This window comes from Paramisgurnus dabryanus, chromosome 23 (genome assembly GCF_030506205.2).
Source record: "Paramisgurnus dabryanus chromosome 23, PD_genome_1.1, whole genome shotgun sequence".
Taxonomy (NCBI): domain Eukaryota; kingdom Metazoa; phylum Chordata; class Actinopteri; order Cypriniformes; family Cobitidae; genus Paramisgurnus; species Paramisgurnus dabryanus.
The window spans coordinates 10,385,064-10,408,619 of record NC_133359.1 but is presented as its reverse complement, the minus strand read 5'-3'; the positions used below and the strand labels follow the sequence as shown (position 1 = coordinate 10,408,619).

Below are 23,556 nucleotides of genomic sequence, written 5' to 3'. Positions count from 1 at the left end.
TTTTTTTTATTTTCATATAAAAACCACAACACATAACAACAATAATAAAATGCAATGTTGACGGGCATTAGTTGAAAATGACATCCCATGGTGCAATGCAAAGATACTGCCATCAGAGCCATTTATTTATCTCTAGAAAAATAAGCAGAAGATGATGCATGTGGTAGGGATTTTTTTAATGATAGTAAAAGCATAGTCCATATTAAGATGTTAAGACAGCTCCTCTAAACAATTCCCAATCTAGCTTAGTCTGTAGGCCTAACTGTCGATTATTAACTGGTGTAATATTAAATAATGAATATGAAAACTGACATGTTTTTTTGGTCTTGGTCTCAACTCAACTCCTAATGGACTTGGTCTCGACTCAGACTTGCTTCCTCAAAGACTCGGTCTTGACTCTGACTCGACTGTATTTAAAAACCTACGGACTCTGTCTCAACCCTTCAAAGACTGTCTTGACTTGGACTCGGCACAGGTGGTCTCGTCCCCATCACTAAAGAATGGACTGTAGAACAATTAAATATAATACAATATTGGTATTTAACACACAAATTTAAAGTCTAAGATTAAAATGCACATTTTGTTACGTATCCTTTCCACTTTAAATACGTTGGTGAGTTAATAAGAATAATGTTAACACACTAGTGAAGTTTCCAATTCTCACTATTAACTGCTTGGTTATTAGCATTAACATTATGATTAATGATATTGGCTGTTTATTAATACTTAAAAAGTACATATTAATGCCTATTTCTGCAAAATTCTTAATCTTACCCAATTCCTACAATACTTAAAGTTAACAACAACCTTTCTACCTTAGTATTAATAAGCAGTAATTAGGACTATATTGAGGGAAATGTAGTTAAAGGGATACTCTTTGAAAATAGGCTCCGTTTTTTAATCCATTCAACCGATCTTACGCAATGATATTAAGCAGTGCCCCGAAAATAGTCCTCTGCTATTGAAAGTAACCAAGGGGACTATTTTCAGGCCCTGCGTAATATCATTGCACCTCTTGCAGCCATGTTACAGCAGCAAAGTCCTTGATTATTACGCCAGAATGAGAGGATAGTTCCTAATCATATCTGCATAGAAAATCGCAACTTTTAATTTTCGGTCGGTCTAAGTACACAATGTACCTACAGAAGAGTCAAGTTTTAAACAGGAAAAATATTGAAACTCTTTGGTTATTTTTGGGCGATGGTTATGGTCTAATAAGATTCAATGGATTATGCTAAGCTATGCTAACAATGGTACTGCCAGACCCGGAGATCAGCTGAATGGATTCCAAAACTGTAAAAATCAAATGTTTAACTCTACACTGTAAAAAAATACTTTGCTGCCTTAAAATTTTTGTTGAATCAACTCGGATTTACAAGTAATTTCTACTTTCTATTATTTATCTTGACTAGAGATGAGTTGTTATAACTTATTGAATTAAGTTGACTTTTCTCAACTATATTCTATAAGTTGTAATAGCTCATCTCTGTTGACATGACTTATAAATCTGAGTTGATTTAACAAATAATTTTAAGGCAGCAAAGTATTTTTTTACAGTGTATAGGGGAGCTGGGAAATGAGCATATTTTCAAAAAAAAAAAAAATGGAGTGACCCTTTAATAGTTAATATTATGGACCTTAAAAAGTGTGTCCAGAATAATTTATGTACTTTTTATGATTTATTCAAGACGTTTCAAGTCTATCTTTTTATTGTTTACTAAAAAGGATTTAGAAAGTTATTAGTAATAAGTAATTACCGTAAATACTTTTTGGAGAGAGTAATTTGTACAGTAATGATTAAAGATGTAATAAGTAACTAGTAATTAATAACTTTTTTTGAGTAACTTACCCAACACTGATTACAAATATCTTTGTGTTCAGCTAAACAAAAAATGTATACAGGTTTGGATCAACTTGAGGGTGAGTACGAGGACATTTCAGTTTTCATTTCAGGGTGAACTATCCCTTAAAGCCTTCTGAAAGTTTGTAAAGGAACAGATTGTACAAAAATGAATATGACGTGATCATTTACTCACACTTATGCCATTCCAAAACCAAACAAAAGTATAGGAGGTTAATTTTGCATACAGATAAGAACTACTGTTTTTAGGGTTCACCTTTCCAATTATTTTTTATAGAAGAAAGCATATTCGGCTACAAAAACTATACTTTGTGTTACACAGAAGTTATGCAGGTTTCAAAGAACCTGATACAATATGTAAACACAAACGTCTGCAGAGATCAATGCAAATCTATGCTTGAAAATAATTTAAAAGTTATATGATTTGATTAAAAACTTTTCTGGTTTGCAAAACACTAATCACCCAAAGTGCTACTTGCACATACGGGCACGGCGAGCTTTTAAACTGAAGGAACGTGCCTTTCAAAAAAACAAAGACAATCAAACAGAAACAGATGGACAAATTTATTTGGTCCAGTGATCCGTAGCTGAGGAAATAAACAATTTCGGAAAAAATTAGTTTGAATAGTCATGCATGGAGAGGAACGAAAAGAAATATGAAAGGTCCAACAACAGAATAAGCTAGCAAATAACAAAACAGTTCAATGAACATGCTTCTTTTCTCCGACTTATTCAAACCTTTGTGTTTCACCAAAGCTATATATTGACTCTGAGATACCTTCTGCACTTCCACAAGAGTTTGTGAAAGATCAATCAGTCACAAAACCTACTGAAGGAGAAAAAGAAAGAGGGCACGAGAAAGAGAGATGGAGTGTTTACGAAAGCTCATTCAATGGACACAGGGGAAGAGGAACCCTAAAGATATTTATTCAACTTGTGCAGGGTAATTCCGACTGATACATTCATACATTTTGAAACATGGCTTTGTTAAGCTTCATTGGTTGACTCTGGGAAACAAGATCTCTGTAGTCCTTCATCTCTGCCTGCTTCTTGAATCTGCACCTTTTCTCAGGAGCAATAAATGTTAGATTGTATTGGCACTATATAGCCCCAGCCAAATCCTATTAATATGTGTTATATTAGATTTTTCCCTGGTAATATCGAAAAAATCTTTTGAAAATATCTCAAAAAATGTGCTGAAAGATACAGCACAGTTCATCCTCCTCACACGTAACATCTTTTGGGAAAGAAAAGCGTTATGCTTTCAGATGGAAGGTCAGCGGTATTTTGCATTGCAGTATGTTTGTTAGTGACTCTCCTCTCCCTGATGTCTGGCAAGCCACTCTATCCGCTGCTTCAAACTCATCCGGCTTAACTAAATCAAGTTCAATTTAGCAGGATACGTGCCAGAAGTGCCATTGTGCGAGCTTTGAATAATGTAAAGCAGCTGATGCCTTTGTGGCTCAAATAATTTAAGAAAAGCTTTCAAGAATCGCTCTTGCGGCAACTTTGGAATGCTCTTTCCGGTCTCTGAAAACAAATTGTCGTATGTAAAGAGGCCGGCCCCCACCAAGGTCGTTTTGTTTATTTATTCATTTTACTTTTAATCCCTCATCTTCACCCTCCCTCCATCTAACCCCGCCTCCGTCGTGAGCATTCGTTTGTAATGAGTGCAGTCATTTCCTGTTTATTTATAATCTGCTTTAAGCCCACGCTATGAGTTAAAACAATACTGCAATGAAGCCTTTGACTGAGGTTGGAAATATAGTAATTACAAATTATGTCCACATGAATGACCAGACTAAAGCCGGGTACACACCACAAGATAATCGGGCTGAATTTGGGCCGATTTTCCCTCTTACGACAAACCTAGGTAAAGTCGAAATTCCTCTTTGTGGTTGAGACGATTGTCTTATCATGGAAGCACGTCGGGCTGCTACGATGACAAATTGTAAATATTCAACATCAGAAATCTTGTTGTGTGGACAAGTGCACACATGCTGTAGATTGTCACGTGAAATGAAACGATACCCAATCAGAAAGCAAGCTGAGGAAAAATGAAACCATAACCACTACATGGAGGCACAGTCCAAAGTGGGATGGACATCAGAGATGTAAAAAAGCAGTACATTGTATTAATGCCATTTCTTTATGCCCTTTGTTCACCATGTTTGTTTACTGTGAAGTCTTGTTTTGCTGCAAGAAACATTGCGAGATCTCTGCGAGACTTCATGTGTTCTCATCTGAGACCAGTCTATGGCTGAGACTCGCATTGTTTGTGAAGTTAATCTGATGGTGCGAGGTGCCATCACTATGACCACATAGTGGCACTCCACACACTATAGGAACAAACTTTTTTTTTCATCATATCTGTGGTCTCTCACATTTTGAAAATCTGATAAGATTAATAAAATATTTTGGTGTGTGCCTAGCTTAAGCCGTATTTACCAGTGGGAAATTTGGAATTCTCAAATTATACCCGAGTTGGTGAGATTTGATGTTGGTGTCCACGTAAAATGGTTGGTAGCGAACCCTTAAAGGCAGGGTGCATGATCTCTGAAATCCAATGTTGACATTTGAAATCACCTAAACAAACACACCTCTACCCCAATAGAATCTGGACCTTCGTTAGACCCGCCCCACACATATGTAACCCAGGAAAATTAAAAGGTGCGATTTTCTAGGCATATATGGTTAGGACTATACTCTTATTCTGGCGTAATACTTTGCGCACTGCCCAAAAATAGTCCCCTGCCATTGAAAGCAACCAATGGGACTATTTTTCGGGGCAGTAAGGAAAGTTTTAAATAGGAAAAATATTGAAACTCTTTGGTTATTTTTTAGCGCTAATGGTCTAATCAGATTCAATGGATTATGGTAAGCTATGCTGAAAGTGCTAGCGCCAGACCCAGAGATCAGCTGATTGGAATTCAAAACGGTAAAAATCAAATGTTTACCTCTAGGGAAGCTAGGGAAAATTAGCATATATTTTTTTTAAAAAGTGGAACGTCTCTTTAAGTAGAAATGCACTGATGTATCAGTCTATAATCGTTATTGGCAGATTTAAAATGAATCTTAAAAATTGTTTCTAAACACAATATAAATGTTAGAAATGTATTGCTAAAACACACCACAAAGACTGTAAACTATGTAGTACTGATACAATTTCTGAGCTAACATTTTTTAGGCGGGCCTAAAATGGTGGCTTGATGATGCACTTGAGCCACCGTGCATGGCCCCGCCCCTAACCCAACCGCGAGCATCCATTCAGGCAGTATTTGAAAACTTAGAGAGACGCAGCTTCTCTCGGACACGCCTCCAGCATTTTTTTATCAATCAAATTTGGCTGGGTGGTTAATATCAAATTTTTCTGTTGTGTCACAAAGTCAAAACACATTTAATATCTGACTATACAGGGACTTTAAAGCCATTTTCCCGGAAACCAATGATGATCAGTTATGCTGCCAATCAAAAGAGGCAGAAAAACGCATCATACTGTGTGATTATTTTAAATTGAGTAACAACAACAACCGAATTTCAGTTTGTACCCCCTACACTTCTAGGATTGCACAACATAATATTTTGACACAAGGATTAACGGAAGAATTATTGGTATCAGTATCAGTCATTCTAAGTAATCGAAAATTGTTATCAGCACAACATTTTTGTATTGGTACACCCATATTTTTAAACTCAAAAACCCTAATACAAGTTACGTTTTTAGGGAGGTTTTTAAGATGTCCTCTCCGTAATGTCAGACACATTTGGTTGTTTGAAGTTTGTCTCTGGCAGTCCAAAGTGTTAGGCGACAGACAGAAACACAAACACACGCGCGCGCGCACACACACGCACACATAAACATACACAACTTTCAGGAATTGTTTGTCTATCTGTGCCACTGAAGGGCAGATGCTTTATAGTTTGCCTTGAAACTGTTCTTGTGTGCTTTGCATAGCAACGACAGGAAACCGGTATAAATTCTGCGTTGAATATGGAATGAATGCATTCCCGTATGACCTGTGGGCTGTAAAATTCATAAAGTGTCCCATCTCTTACAAGCACATTAACTTTTTTCTCCCCTCACTCAATTTAGTGGTAATGTCGCCAACAGTTGGAGCAAATGGAGTTATTCTCGGCGGAATGCCTTCTCCTGATTACATCTCTGGCCTAAACAATATTTCAGTCGAAGCCGTATTTCATTTTAGTAATCCTTTACAAGATATTAGAATTTAATAAGCAATCTCTTTCAGTCATTGCTTATGAAATCATCTTACTCAAGTTTCGCCCTTTAATCGCTTGCATAGCGACTACAGAAACACTTTTCAGGTTTCAGCTCACATCTAAATGTTTTATACATTATGCCATCGTACTGAGTGATACCACTTTAAAAGCTCGGTTGTGTAAGCACACAGTCTTCTATGCAAGCATCTTGTATCTCTCACAGAAGGCCTCCGTTGCTTGCTCACTACACCTTGTCCGAATGATTTATCCAAAGCGTTAGTCAAAAACTGCTTACTATTCACATATACGCCTTTGTGGATGGCATATCTGAATCTGTCGATAATTAATTTCACACGCACTATCCTTTGCATAAACACCGGCTACAATAATGTGGCTTTGTGCATACCAGTCAATGGACAAAATATTAGCCCTGTCAAGTCAATACTGTTCAACGCAACATTGTCACGAACAGTTTGTAAATATTGAAACCTGTGATGCTGTCCAAAGTGGATGAGACGGTCGCAGTCAGGCCCCTATTGCAGGCCGTTAGCTTCAAACAAACCAAGACACTGCTGTTTGAGACAGTAAATATTGACTTACAGCTTTACAGCTCAACACCCTCCCATCTCACGATCACCCGCTTCTCTTCGAAACACACACACAAACGCACACATCCGGACGTCTGGACCGAATTAGACCGCGCAGATTGATTGCAAAAGTCTTTGTAGGCTAGTGATTGAGAGTCCATGCCTACTTATCACTCAACGTATCTGTACTTGTCACAAGTTTCCCACCTCTCTTTGATTGGGATCTTTACCATCAGGGCTCTTTTTCCGGCTGAAACAGTAAGACTTAATCCTGTTTGATTAACTTGGCGAGCGGGAAAACATTTCAAAGGATACAGTTTGCCGTTATAGTTTTAATTACATACTGTACTGGATTAAAGATTGAACGCGTATGAATTAACACTTTTGAGAAAAATGTATTACTGAAATGCTTTAGACTGTAATGAAATGCATGTTGCTGTATTTGTGAATGTGTTGTGAAGGCGGATGTCACATTTAATGAGATTCATCCAAATTGGATTGCACAACCCAAACTGTAATGCGAATGCACTGTTGCGGTTAGAGATATCGGGTTGGGGATGAAATTCCTCGGAAGTACCAATTCCTACTTTTTTACACGCGACTTGTAGTGTGTGCTATTTAGGGTTGGGTGAAAATCTGTCTTTACTAATTATGCCGAATTGAAATGAAAGTTTCACACTTCGAAGCCAGATGATCCTGTGGTTAGAGCACCTGTTAGAGCAGAACGCCTTACATCTGCACATCACAACCATATCGGTTTGATTTTAATAAGAACTGTGAATATGCTATTCATTATCAAACACTGCCATCCTGGGAAAATATTGTTTTTGTCTTGCGTTTATTAATTTGCTACAGACTTTCATTAGGAAAAAATAAATGTTTAGTTTACAACTAATCTTTCTCATTTCAAATCTAAAGTTTAGTAAAAGAAGCTGCTGTGCTTCTCTTAATCGGTTTTAGAAGCCTTCTTGAACAAATGGATTTCTGATTTCAAATCAAGGAAAGGGATTTAGATTAAAAGGCAAACAGTGGCCCTGCATTGATCTGAAAGATTAAGTCGGTGAATTGAAATGTTTTTTTTTTTGTTGGTTAGCTTACGGTTGTTTTGCAAAGGGTTTGGAATCCACACTGTTATTTGTGCAGCTAGATGTTTCACTTAAAAAAGCTATTAAATATTTTATAAAAAATTGCTATAATTTTAATTCCCTGTATGTATGTGGGAATTAACTTGAAAATTAAATGTACCTTTCATAATCCAAGAATAGAAACACAATTGGGTCTACGTCCGATGGATATTGTTTCTATAGAAACCTATTATAGCAATAGATAGAACGGATAGGCAATATCCCTTTCCAATGTCTCTTTCTTAGCCACTGCAGTAACAAAAACAAATTTAAAAGGTAAATAAAAAACAACAACAAGCTTAATAAATTGGAGCATATATTTCCATACAGTACTTTTTATAAACAGAGCAGAGTCAAATATAGATATTCCCCCTAGACAAGATGGAAATTGAGAGAAAGACAAGATCTGTAGGAGATATATTGGCAACAAGGGGGGAACGTGTTATTATAAGGGAGGATATTTCGGTAGCAGCTTGACTTTGCAGTGGTGCGGAATTCTGAACATATTTAATTGGGTCCCCGCTGATTGATTGCCATTCTTCCAGTGAAGCTGAGAGTACGTGAGAACAATATGAGAATGTGATGAGATGTCATGTGTAGACAGCTGCACTTGGGGCTAAAATGAAAAGTGACGGCATTAACGGCAAAGAAAATGGATTACTCATGAATCTGAATATATGTATTAAAATAGATCCCTTAATAATTAGATCATCATGAGACAAACCAAATAGCTTTCCATTAGGATGAAGAAGTGCTTTGTAAGAGGTTAAGAAGTCAAACTAAATAAACCACAGAAAAGTTACTCTCAGTCACTGAAACAGACCACTAACCTAGTGAATTCGATAAATACGTATATTCAATTTTATGCTTGTATATATACAATTATATGTACCTGGTAATCCATACACAAGGGGTCTCCAACCTTTTTGTGAGTAAGGGGCTACCACAATGAATCAAACTATTTAGATGGCTACTTTTTCAAAAGTCTACTCAACACTTCTTTTTTTTACTTGTTGATTTTATTTTATACTTGTTGATATGTTTTATCATTGTTTAAAATGTTAACATTCATAAAAGAACCCACGCTAATATAAAAATATGTAATAAATATTAAAATTGAGGCTATTAATAGAAACATGCTTTGGCGGGCAGCTCACAGACTCCGTGCAGGCAACCTGGTGCCCGCGGGCACCATGTTGGAGACCACTGCCATAAACTATAGGGACAAAATATCCTCACAAAGATAGCAATACCTGTCATTTTTGGCCTTGTGAAGAGGGGGAGGGTTTTGTTTCTCATCACGAAAACAGCTTATAAATTAAATGTTTATTTAAAAATGTAAAAATTCAGACAGTGAGGGTTAGGTTTAGGAGTTAGGGGAAATAATATACATTTGGTAAAGTATACTTATATTGTACAATGATGGAAAGTGAAAAGTCCCCATAAAACATAGAATTCTTTCTCTCTCTCTCTCTCTCTCTCTCTCTCTCTCTGTGTGTATGTATAAATAATTAACTCTGTACAAACAACATATGCTAAATTACATATTGGTCTTTTTTCTTACTAACATGTGTTGCATCTGACTAAATATACATCTGAATGCGAACATACAGTACATATAGATGCCAAATGAAAACTCTATACTTCAGCATTTTCTACAGTAAACTATAGTAAATTGTAGTATATTATATTATTATAGTATAGTATATTATTATATATTTACAATGCATTCTGTATTTTTAATTATAGCTAATGGACAAACTGGAAAATATTTTGGAACACTAGTAGCAAGTGTAGCCTACTTTAATATTTATGATAAGGTTGAAAACACTTTAGCATCTAGAAATTTCACTACAATTTGCAATAGTAAACAGTTTACAGTAGGCCTATTTATTCATGTAGCATGCCTTAACGTGGCAAACTACATGTGATTCGTGTGACTTAAGTTTAACTGTCAGATGACCATGTGTAAATACACACGCGTATGTATTTCAGGGTAAAATAAATACAGTCTTTCTCCACAAAAAACGTTTGATGTCCTACTGTAAGCAGGTTCCACCGCACGCACTCGCTCTCATGCTGATTGACAGTTTTAACCTTGATGACGTCGATTTTAAAGCGAGACGAAACTCGCGCGCAAACACGCAGCCTCAGTTAAACAGGAGCCGCTCGAGACTCCAGACGCCACGCGCTGTTTTAGGGATGCGTGCTGCGTCCGCAGTTTCCACTAGGAAGTCGACGCAAAGATGCGGTATAGAGACCCATAACACGAGACTGGACATATCCAAGCTGTTTTATCAGACTTTAAACGGAATTGCGACTTGTTTACGCAGCTTCAGGCTCGTTTGTGGATGTGGCACGAGGCGAATTCGCAGCGCATTGTGACTCTCTGAAATGAACTGAAGGCGCATTCAACCAGATTTCTTGTTTTGAGTTTTACACGCAAGTTTTTCTTCGTCTAACAGGATTTATCACTGAATGTGAGCGCGGTTGTGTAAAACAGCTCACTGCCGTTTTCGCTTGATGGGTCGAAAAGTGTCAGGTGACGCGCTGAGGGTCTCGCGCATTTAACTTTAATCTTGCTGAACGGAGACCTGTCGCACGAGCAGGTTAAAAGAGTCTCGTGGAAAGTATCCTAGCCTGTTGTTTCTCATAATAAGGGATTGTTTATTAAAGCAGTGCTGCGTGGAGCCGGCCGGGATGGATTTGCCATTTTAAGCGCATCGGTCAGATCTTCGGAAAGATGCAGCATCTGCGCGTGGCGTGGGCGCTCGCGGGAGCGGCGGTGTGCTTTTTCCTCATAGTCTTCATTCAAGCGCATTTTTTCAGAGAAGGTAAGCTGTTTACAAAACAGTCATGTGTATCGTGTAATAATAAATAGTGAAAATGCAGCAAAACACTTTGCATTGTATTGCCAGAGTTGCGTATCAATTGAACGACAGGTAACAACATGCATAACCTAATACAATAAAATAACCTACTAAAACAACTTGTTATAAAAAATAACCTATTTTGCTTGCAATAAGTAATTACTTATTAATACGAGCTTAATGTTATAGGTCTTACTGATAATGAAAATTCAATAGCAAAGCAGTTTTATTGATGAATGTGATGTATAGGGTTATTGTTAAGGGTTATTGTTACGGCAGTTGTCGGAAGTATCATACACATAGCCTACTCATTTCTTTAATATTTATATTTCTGTCAGTGTATCAGTATTCCACCGTCTACCATCATAATTGATCAAATTAACGCATAACATTTAATGTAGTTCTCAATAGCCAGCACTTAAATCTAGCTCAGGGGCAAACCAAGGGACAATTGTTTGAATTGTTATTTCATTTAATAACTCCAGGAGATGCCACCATGGTGATGTCCATATAATTCACTTACTCTCTTCCTCCAGCTCAGCCCTGTTTCAAATAGACAACACCATTTCATGATGTTCTTTTCAATGACTGAAATAATAAATCGCTGATATCAAAACAAGCCAGGGAAACCGCTTCAGTCTTTTGTTGTCTTTTGAATAGCACATACCTGTATTGGATTTTATACCGTGATACACTTGAAGTAACCCAGTTTATCTCTCTAGACACATCTAACTATAGTACACCCAACCTGACATTCATATAGATCAGCAAGACAGATAAGTTCCATATCCTGGAGATGATGATGTGATTCTCTGAAGCTCAGATAGATATATAGATATATGGATGGATGGACATAGATAAGATAGATCTAGACAGACAGACAGAGACAGATCCATATCCATGACTTATGTATTTCTTTAGCCTTACGACGAGATCATCATTTTTCGAGATCATCTTACTTTCCTATTTAGAATACTGACCTTTATACCGAATAAAGACAAGCTGGAACTGACTTTCTTATATAAAGCACCTGTGTTCCTTTATAGCTCAATTGAGTGAGCATTGCATTAGCAATGCAAAGGTCATGGGTTTGGTCTCTGAGATCACACATACTGAAAAAAGAAAATGTACAGATTGAATGCACTGTAAGGCACTTTGGATAAAAGCGTCTGCAAACACGTAAATGTAAATGTAGAAAGTCCTTTCAGGTCATGACATTACTTTTTGACAGTAATTCGACTTCTGTGTGACCCGATGAAGTTAGGTACACTGCGACGTTAGTATAGGTGTTAGATTGAGCATTAGTCAGACCATGAAAGCAATAGCCCATTATGTATGAGCTAGCTTTGAACAGCTTAAAGGTTTGAGTTGGCCTACCGCCATGGCAAACAACACATGTTGGCCTGGTTGCCACAGTAACTGGGCTTTTAAGGAAATAATTGGAGAATGCATGGGTTTGCTTCTCACAAAGTGCCAAGGAGTAGTGCAGTGACCTCCAGCATCGTGATAGAGAGAACCACAGGAGGCATCGGCCCTAACGTCTTTCATGTCCTACAGATAAAGAGGTGCTTTGTTAGGTCTATGATACTATAATGTAGCAACCTTAAACTTTAAAAAACCAAACGTTTTCATTTATTTCTTTTGTTTTTTTGCCAGTTTTGTTTATACTGAATTTAAGACTAAGAGATGTTGCCTAATAGGTTTTGAAAGAAAGACGGATGCTGTGTACTTAAAGTTTTACTGTAGCTAAACTGATGCAAAGAGCTTAGCAACACCAGGGTCATTGATTTAGTATTCAGGGAAGTTTATTTTTATTACATTTTATTTGTTAATCTTGTTACATTGACAGCAGTCATTAACAATATTTTTAATTATTAAGGAAAAATAAAATAAACATCGACTTACTTTCTTTATACACATTCCTTAAGCACAGGCCAATTCACATACACTGTCAGAAAAAAAAGAACAAAATATGTACCTAAGCTGTCATTGTACCATTTCATAAAGTACAGTAAAAGATCTAAAGAGTTCATATTTGTATCTCAGAGGTATATATTGGTACCTCAAATATACATATTTGTACCAAATGTGTACAAAGGACCTTTTTAAAGTTTACTGCCCCAGTTACAGCTACAGTACATATTTTGTTTGTACCTATAGTATGCACTATTTATGCTATTTTGTGCTGTAAGATGAGATACTAGACATATGGCAGATAGCAGGCTTTCATGACTATAGTTTGCATGTTTTTATAGTTTTAAATTAATATTATCATCATAGTTTTACATTAAAACGTAACTAAACCCCTGGTCAGAGCCTGACTCCACCCACTGGCAATATTTGAAAAATGCAAGAAAAGTGGACAGATCCCAACGGAGATATAGAGGGACGACCTAAGCTCGTACCAAGTGTGTAGTGAGATCGTAACAAGGGCGTGGTGAGCTTGAACCTGCCTACGTCACGAGGTATTTTTTGGACCCAACATCCAATAGGAAAATTCAACTGCAGTTGCCACCGTTCAACCTGAAGAGGGCAGCACTCAGACGTTTTTACACCATTTATTGTAGTATTGAAACACTTTATATCCAAATGTCAAAAAGCGTACTAAAATCAATGAATAGCACTAATAAAGCGTCATTCTTACAGATCATTAACTTAAAAAAGTTGGTTTAGGGTTTAGTTACTCTTTAACATGTGCATTGCATGCTTTTCCTCGTATGTGAGGGTTTGTGGGCTTTACTTTTGCAAGAGAGCTTGCAACGCGTTTTGGACTCTTGCTCGGACCTGAACGTGCGCGGCATGGACTCCTTCTTGCACATGAACTTACAATGTGCATGACTCTGACTCTTCCTTGCACATGAGCTTACGCCCTGCTCTGACATTTCGTTGCACTAGAGAGGTTGTTAGGCACGCAGGGGTTTAAAACCAGTAAGTGAGTTGTTCTCGCTCCCTGGCACGGAGGAAATTTCTAAGCGCCTGCACTTTAATGACGCACTCAGATTATTGGCATCAATTTTAAAAAGGTTGCGGTCATGACAGTGTTGCCCTTAGAGTAAATCAGCTTCTTTTTTGCCCACCAATCAAGTGGCTTGTCATAAATAAGTAAAAGATGAACAAATAAAGAAATTAGTAATCTATTGCCCCACTCCCCGATACTATTGTGTATCAACAGGCTCACAGGCTGATGATAGGATGATCTCACAATGGGGGCAAATCGCCCAACACTAGCCTCCATGGCCAAAAAGCCTTCTCCAGATTTTGTGCTGTGGGTGTTTTAGGGGGGGAAGGTAACCTGCAGACTTGAATTCAGGTCTGGCTAGTATTTTATGACCATTTTTCATAATGAATAAAACCCTATATTTTATTCTTATGTAACAAATAATTCATTGCAGCATAGAAAAAAATAGGCTGTGAATGGTATTTCATATTAAGTTTTGCTATCAAGGCTCTTTTTATAATATACCAATTAATTTAAGAGTTGTGTTGATGTTCATTTTTTGTAGTTTTGTCTCATTTTGTCCTTCAATGCTATTTGTGTCCTTGATGCGTTATAGACAACAAAAAAGGAAAAATTCAAAAAAGCAGCAAGCCTATTTCTACAGTTTAGTTAATAATTTTCACTTCTGTTTATTATTAGGGCTCCATGGCCTCAATGCAAAATCACCTCAGCCAATCAGAGTTTAGCTTAAATCGATGATAAGCAGTAAAGCAGAATGCAATAATTAAAGCACATACACAATACTGGTGAGCATTTAAAGCATTGTAAATGAATGCTGCTGCATTAACAGGAATAAACTTTCATTACTCTGACCACTGAACTCCCCCAGCAGCAGGAAAAAGCTTGAAGGAGGATGAACGCTAGAGTCAAACCATGGCGTGATTAACAAAGTGGAAGACTGGTTTTAGCTGGGTTGTGTAACACATGCATTTCATAAAGTGTTCTGCATAAGTTTGAAGTTTTCTAAATAAATTAGTTTAAAATTTTCCCCAGGCATCCGTGCATGCGAATGTCTCAGTGTTCTGCTTTACTTTGCGGGGGCTTTTCTTGCTATGATTGGACTTTTTAGAGAAAAGATTTCAGATGCCTGCTGAGCTCACAGGCCGGCTGGACTGACACAGGATTAGGTCCAATCTCAGGCTGACAATCCACTGACTCCAAGAGGTCTAAAGTGAAATTTATAGTCATGGGTAGGTTCTATGCCGTAGACTTTGCGTAGCTTTGCATAGCCTGATGCACACCTCAGCAAAAATGTAACAATACATTTCTACGCGGACGCTGTGATTGGTGCACTAGAACCACTCCCGTCAGGTAAAAAAAATCGTCACATTTCTTCATAGGCATTTTTCACTTGCAATGGTAAAAAACAAAGATGGGCCAAGTTGAGGAGTGATAGCTCAAACTGCAACAGAAGCTGTACTGCTACTGTGGATTACACGGGTGTATACTGCATAATAGCAGTCTGCATGTGTAATTGCACATCAACTCAGACAATGACACACAAGTATATATGAAAACCAACGTCGAGACTACTTAGTTGGACCTATACTAAACTTTAATGAGTCCTTAACTGGGACCAATGATTACTGAAATTATAAACCTTGAGCTGGTGATTCTCAGGAAATCCGTGTCAAGCATCAGAATAAAAAAAATTGAAGCCAGGTAAGGTCTGAACTTACTATAACCATTATTTTTAAAGGATTTAAAAAATATTTCCTATAAAATTATATACATTTTTAAGATTATCATTATAAAAAATTATCATTACCGCAACATGATATTACATTAAATATATGCATTTACAAACTCATGTTTCGGTTATGAGAACTAAAAAGTTGTCTAGGTACTATGACAAACAAAATTTCAACTTTTATCTGGAGAGAAAAAATAATAACTGCTTACCTGACAGCCATCTTGAGTGTCACAGTCAATTATGTCACTTCCAACTATTTTTTTTGAAAATGTTAGTTCCTTGAGGGCTTAAACAATGATTGAAAATTGTTGCGGAAATTTTTCTGGGACACATTTATTTTTAATCATAAATATTTTCAAGTCAAAGAACCCAAATCCAGTCACGGACACGTTGCGGTAATGAACATTTTCCCTTTAAATGTGGAAAAACAACAAAATTGGTTTGTATGATGTCATTTGAAATTATGTGCAAAATAGTACATAAGGAGATGTTTGTAACTGTATATTTCTTATTTTGATACTCTTACTTTTTTATCAAAATGTTTCATGACACCTCATAAGTCTAATTTCGCAAGAATCACCCAGTTGAGATCCTCCAAGCCATAGGTGTCATTTACACTGGGGACGCTGGGGACATGTCCCCACCACTTTTTGAAATGGCTGATTTTGTCCCCAACACTTTTTGAAAGCATTTGGTTAAAATGTTCTGAAAAATCAATGACTTACACTGCAAAAATGACTTTCTTACTTAGTATTTTTGTCTAGTTTTCAGTAGAAATATCAAAAAAATCTTTCTTGATGTGCAAAATGACCTAAGAAAATAGGTCTAGTTTTTAGACAAAAAATATCAAATTTAAGTGATTTTGTGCATAAAACAAGCAATAAAATCTGCCAATGGGGTAAGAAATTTTTTCTTGAATTTTTCTTAAATTTAGTGTTTAAGAAAAATGTTCAAGATTTTTTTGCTTACCTCATTGGCAGATTTTTTTTGCTTATTTTATTCACAAAATCACTTAAATTTGATATTTTTGGTCTAAAACTAGACCTATTTTCTTAGGTCATTTTGCTCATCAAGAAAAAGCATTTTAATTTAATATTTTTTTAGATATTTTTACTGAAAACAAGACAAAAATACAAAGAACGTGTTTTCTTGAAAATCATTTTTTTGCAGTGTACGACTGGTTTTGTGGTCCAGGGTCACATATGTTGTGTTGTGTGTGTGTTTTCATTGTAATCATTGACTTAACCTGCTGCTGTTTTCTACAGTATGGTGCTGTGGCACTGTTCGGTTAAGCTGGTGTTGCAGGTACATGTGAAGTCGACATTGTTGAGGGTTTTATGCTGAGTATTTTTGTGTTGTTGACCGGCCTACACTATGTCCATTTTTAATGCGCCGTTATTCAATATTTTTCCCGTCCTGCTGTAATGTTTTTTCATCTGATCTTTTGTCCCCACCACTTTTCAACACAAACTGACGCCCCTGCTCCAAGCATCTTTCTGGACTCACATCCTCTTGGTCTTGTTTTAGCTCAGATTCAGCTTTTCTTCTCTTTGTCTTGGACCTGACCACTTGTAGTCAAGGGCTAACTTAGACTATGCTGACTTATGATTTAAAAGCAGTTTCTGCTATATCTAACCTTTAAGCTTTATATAAGTCAGATTTTAACTTCATAAAAATATTTTTACATCATTAAATATATTCTTGACTAAATCAAACCAGTTATTTTCAAACCAGTTAAAAGGACATTTTCTACCGGAAGGAGCATTTTTACAGTTGCCTTTATACAATTTCCTTAATGGCTTAGTAAAAAAAATCTGTCCGTCTCAGAACATCATATTTTTTCAAAATGCTTTTGTTGTCAGCCGTATTTCTTAATGAAAACATTCTACAGTCATCCGTAGCCAATTGACTCGCATTGTAATGCAATAACTGCAGCATAAAGCCTCCTGTTATAAAATTGCACTGAACGATCTTGGCATATGAATGAAGCGTGGTGGAGCGCGCTTGTGGAGTCCAGCATCGGTCCCCTGATGATAGACTCCCTTTTCACTCCATCACTTCTCTGACAGGCTGTAAAGGAGAGCTTTTGAATTTTAGATCAGCGCAGGCAACTACTCTCCATCTCCGAGATGCACGGTTGGCAGCTCTTTCATCCCTAAAACGCATGCGGTGGAGTATGGACTGAAGCATACAGAAGATCCTGGGGAGAGAGCTGTGAGAGGTCGGGAGATGAATCAGACATTTCACTGTCAGCGGGGCTATTTAAACAGACAGGGAGGGCGTATCATCTATCAAGAGCTGCAGCGTTTAACGCTCCTGAGCTGCGGCGCTTATGTGTTTTAGAACAATGCAAACAAGGCGGAGGTGCATCAGAGCATCTTAACCCCGCGACCATTAGCAAATGCTTGACTCGAATTCTCGCGGCATTAATGATGTCATAATGGCCTATCCTGATGTGATCCCACTGTGGGTCAGGTTATTAATACAACCGTCTCATGTTCTCTGAGTTTAATTGCGTTTTGCACTGAATTATTCCAACATTTGTACCCTATAATGACTATTTACACTGACTCAAGGGAGGTGGGATGAAAATAGGATGAAAAAGGAAATGCAACGAAAAAGTATATAGTAATTGTACAGTATACTAGCTTAGTAGCAATACTTAGTTGTAATACTTTCCTGAATGAACACTGTGGGGCAGTTTCCCAGATTAATCCAGGACTAGGCCTTAGTTATATTAGGACTTTTAAGAAGTTTCTACAAACATACCTTACAAAAAAAAAACAATAGTGGTGTGCATATTGGGACAAAACAATGGCACTGATATATGTTAAGATATGTCTGTGCAAGATGTTTTTAAATTAAGACTGCTCAAACATGCATTTTAGTCTGGGGCTAGGATAAACCCTGTACGGGAAACTGCCCTTATGGGTGATTCTCACGTAATCCAGATTTAGAAGGTGTCCAGAATCAGAATTTTTAAAAAGCCCTTGAAACCAATTTTTTTTAAACATATAAGATTTAGGTCTGAATTTACATAACTATTATTTTTAGAGGATTAAAAAAATATTTCCTATATAATTATTTACATTTTTTAGATTATCATTACCAAAAATTATCATTACCGCAACATGATATTACATTATATGTATATATAATGTGTGTGTGTGTGTGTGTGTGTGCATTTACAAACTCATGTTTCGGTAATGAGAACTAAAAAGTTGTCTAGGTACTACGACAAACAAAATTTTAACTTTTTTATCTGGAGAGAAAAAATAGGAACTGCTTACCTGGTAGCCATCTTGAGTGTCACAGTCAATTTAGTCCCTTCCAACTATTTTTTTTTTTTTGTGAAAATGTTAGTTCCTTTAGGGCTTAAACAATTATTGAAATTGTTGCGGAGAATGAGAAAATTGCTCTTGGACACATTAATATTCCTTATTATTGTCTCTACATTTACAAATGATCACCAAATACCAAATGTTTCTTTACTGTAAATGTTTACAGTATAGTAAAACATGCACTGAATCTTTTTATTTTTTAAAACAATAAATATTTCATTGTCAAAGAACACAAATCCAGTCAATATGCACATTGCGGTAATGAAACATTTCCCCTTAAATGTGGAAAAAACAACAAAATTGGTTTGTATGATGTCTTTTGAAATTATGTGCAAAATAGTACATGAAGAGATGTTTGTAACTGTATGCTTCTTATTTTGAGACTCTTACTTTGCATTTACTTTTTTATCAAAATGTTTCATGTCACCTCATAAGTCTAATTTCACGAGAATCACCCTATTAGGACCTTTCTAAAGGGCACTGTGAGATCTAGTGAGACTCACAGAAGAGCCATTTTTGGTTTCCTAATAAACAATTCAAATGTTTCTAAAAGAAACCTTTTTATAATCGAAATAACTTTTTTCAATATCTTTTGGATGTTAGAGATTCCTCATGGTATCATACAGCAAAAAATATTCTTCTATGGCATAATTTAGCACTTTTAATGTAAGTCTTGTCAGGGTTTCATGAGGAACCAAATGTTCCTCTTATTTACAAATGAGGTGTCTTTAATGTCTGTCATTTCTCCTTGACAGACTTTCGCAGAAGTGTCAATTTTCTCAAATGTTTCTCCTCTGTAAAAAAGACCCCAGTAACCTCACACCGTCTCCTCTAGAGCTTCAGAAGAATCGAACGTCTCATGTGGTATGTTGTAAAATCGCACAAAGAGACAGTGCGGGGATTGTCCGAAAACGACGCTAGGGCCGAACGAATGAGCGAGATATTAAAGGAGGGGCACTCACAGTCTGTATTCAGTCACTGCAGAGCCAGACTTTGCTTCTGGCATGCTGATTAGGCTCCATGAATGGCTCTATGGACTCTCTCTGTGTTGAGAGTGTATCAGGACTCAGTCATTACGGCCTATTTGGGGCTGAAGTTGGAGATGAATGGAGAGGCTTTTCCTCCAGCTTGGAGTGGGGCTCACCTCTGGGGCACTTCGGAGAAAGAGAGAGAGAGTGGATGTTGTCAAACATGAAAGGACGAACGAGAAGATAACTTTGTCGAATCTGTCTTTTTCTCACAAAGCAGATGGCTTATTTTGAAGAATACACTTCAGCACAACTATGATAATGAGGGGTTTCCACCCACATGCTCTCATTTCCTGCGAGTCGTTCGCATCGTAATGCGTTATGATGTAACCACAAAGTATCTGCCCTGTCAAATCAATGATTTCACTTTATTCAAAGATTTATTGAAAATGAAAGTCTTTAAAGAAGAAAAAGCAGGCACACGCACATCGCTCTACTCGCTAGAGCAATGCCTCCTGCTTTTTGTAACGCTGTGGGAAGGCTGAGATTTCATTTTGCGAGAGAAAGGGAGACAATGAGAAATGATGTCTGGAGACGAGAGAAAATGGAGAGATAGAAAAAATCAAATCAACCTCTTGAAAATGTTTCAATAATCACTAAAGATTGGATTGAAAGTTCCTTATTGGTCTTTATGACAAGAGTAGCTTACAGCAAGGGTTGCCTCGAGAACATTTCTAAAGATTTTTATTTTTTTAGGAGTTTTGTATTTACAGTATTTTTATTTTTTCTGGTTTTAGAAGGACAGAAATATTTTCAGATGAATTGGTGGTAGAAAATCGACACCATGTGCCTCGGAAGGTTCATTCAACTCTGTCCGTGACCCCTGAAAAAGACTTGAATATATCTTTCTTTAATATATTTGTAAATATAAACCAAACCATCTTTAATGTGTTTTACTGTTCACTAGCTCTGATGCTGGGTCATGCAATCAGAGCATCATTCATCAGTGCATTGTGGGATTTTATGCATGATTGATCAGTTTCACACACTGTAGATCAAACGCATACACATATACTGTAATTTCAGATGTCAATAATATTATGTGCTATGAACATACAGCTTTATACAATATTTGACCTGTACAGATTGAATATACTCAAAGCTGCCTTGAGAACATATAGTAGCAAAACTCATTTGTAGCATTTTTCATATTGTGTACCTGGAGGTTCGGCTTTTTCCTGAAGCAAATCCGCAGTGTAGTGAGGGTTTAAGGGGATTATATTATGAGGAATCTGCTTTTGTTTGATTGTCTTGAGATGAAAGAGTTTGATATATTCCTTCACGTAAAGGAAAATCAATTTATATCTAAACTGATACACTGCAAAAAATTATATATCATATCAACAAATATTTGTATGTTACTTTAACTTAACAAATTACGTTAAACAATTCCAACCTGTTTCTCTTTTGTTATGTCAACTTATCAAATTAAAAACTTAAAAATGTAGGTTGAATTGATTTGCATATTTAAAGTCGCCATGAAACGGAAGTAGCGATTGTTTTTTTTCCCCGTGGTCACGTATATCCGAGTGAAACCAGCTTTTGAAAGAAATAAGGCAGGGCTGGATTTGAATTTGTCCATTGAGATCTGATTGGATCGTTTGAAGTTGGGTCATGTTGCTAATTGCTAATCGCAGCGATCTTCTCCCAGACCCTGCCCACCTGCCATATGATATGACTGGAAGTAAAGAGAGATAAGTCATTTGTAAAAAAATACCACAATCAGTCCCTCCAGAAAAACATCATTATGCGATCGCATGATTCAACGCATAATCACCCAGTTTGCATATTTATGCGGAGGGGCCACATTTTTTCAAATACGGTGCACTTTCGCAGCATAAATTGCTAATTTCTGTGCGCAAAATATGTGGGGCTTGCATGCTTTGATAATCCAAAAATCACATATATCTTAGCAGAAAGTTGAAAAATGTTGCATTTACTTCACACAAGCGCAGCCATGTCCCCTGTTGCCATGGGAATGTCATGAAGTGACGTGATTATGTGATGTTAACATCATTGAAAAGCTGCAGACAGTGATTGCAAGTTACCGCAGTTTTTTGCAAGTTCCCACAATTTTTGAAAGTTTTTTACAGTGTACATTTTTATATCTAAAAAACACATTTTCATAAAACAGAACTTAGCAAAACCTTTTAGCCAAATTAAATATGTTGCTGTGTGTCACCCGTTTCTTTCAATGAGGTCATTAGGAGACGTTACCAATTCTGGTTATCATAGTAGCAACTATAAATATACTGATCAACTATAAATATACTGATCAACTATAAATATACTGATCAACTATAAATATACTGATCAACTATAAATATACTGATCAAAAAGGGTTGGCACGGTTCAAAAAACTCTCGGTTCAGTTCGTATCACGGTTTTATGGCCACGGTTCTCGGTTCTGTACGGTTCCTGTTGTTATTTTTTCTTTTAATTTTTAACACTCCAGGAATGTATTATCTTTTAATATATTAATTATCCATAATTTAGGATACAGTATAAAAAAAGTTATATCATGTAATCATGCACAAACTGAATTTGATTTTAACACATTATTGGGACCATTTCTGAGGAAAGCCAGGTGAGATTTTGATACAGCAAGAAAGAAGACATTGATGATTTCAACATGCTTTTCATTTATTTGGCAAAAAAAGAGAATGTGTATTGCCATCTACATGAACTTATGTGCCTTTTTAGCACACAAAGATAACTTGCATTTATCAAACTGCCAACTTCAGTGTAGCTCTAAGATTGATCACTGAGAGGCTGCTTAAATACTGCAGAGAGTATATGTGGACGAGAGAGGGGCAATATGAGGGGCAATTTATGAAATAAGATCGCGCAACTTTCACACGCTATCAAAATGAAACTACGCGGAAATCAGACGCTTTAGTTTTATCAATGAAAGGCTAAAAATAGCGCACGTTCACCGTGTTTTCGCGGCAGAAGTCAGAAAAGAAGTTCAGTACCTCAGATTAGATAAATGGGTGGAGAGAAGGCGGTCTCCTGTGGCTGTTCGAACACATTCAACACATAGACTGCATCTATTGTTTTATTTCCGCTGTCATCATAGGTCACATGAAATAAAAAAAATTCCACACACCAAACTTATACGACGCTGGCGCATCCTCCAACTCCGGGCAGACTTCCTTTTCTCTCTCACTTGCCATTTCTACACGTAACATGACCTGCAACACTCACTCTCCACACCAGTCACCTCTTCTTTTGTGCGATTCGCAAAAGGGAAACATGCTATCTGAGGTCACATACAGGGCATGAGGCTACATTGCGCATGCCATGAACCGTCGAACAGTGCGACGCACACACGCTCCGAACCGAGACAAGCAAACCGAATGGTTTGGATTTTTTTTCATGAACCGTGCCACCCCTACTGATCAACTATACATTTACTGAGAGAACAGTTACTCTGTATAAGAAGAAAGATGAATAACGTAAACACTGCTTTACTCTCATTGGTTCCCGCTCCCGAAAGTCGCTCATCATTGCGTTAAGTTGAACTTATCACAGATTTGTTGCGTAGCTGGACATGCCCACTTCCCGTCACCAACGATCACTGACGGTCGTGTTGCCAGAAGTCGTCAAGCTTCCATTAAATCAACGAGATCGTGATGAAAAAGATAATGGTACAAAAACATTAATGTTATGAGGATAAACATTTACTACTGTTTATGAAAAAAATAAGTTTTTTATAGTTACATTCCTAATAGATGCATCCCAATCATCGCAACTTTAAAGAGCACCTATTGTCCGTTTCACGTTTTTGCATTTTCATTGATGTGTAAGTGTGTATTAGTACATGTTAACGA

The 23,556-nt window shown here is 36.9% G+C and overlaps 1 protein-coding gene across 2 annotated transcripts in view; it reads left to right on the top strand.

The window, feature by feature from the left end:
• The window catches only part of tafa5b (TAFA chemokine like family member 5b), a 49,356-nt gene that overhangs the window by 4,735 nt on the left and 21,065 nt on the right, over positions 1-23,556 (top strand). The window contains exon 1 of one of the 2 annotated variants that reach the window (XM_065291979.1): positions 9,953-10,627. The exons of the other annotated variant lie outside the window; for it this stretch is intronic. Within the exon in view, the coding sequence (XP_065148051.1) occupies positions 10,537-10,627 (91 nt within the window). The 5' untranslated portion in view covers positions 9,953-10,536. Of the gene's footprint in view, positions 1-9,952; positions 10,628-23,556 lie in introns of those variants that run through there. 2 annotated transcript variants of the gene reach the window in all.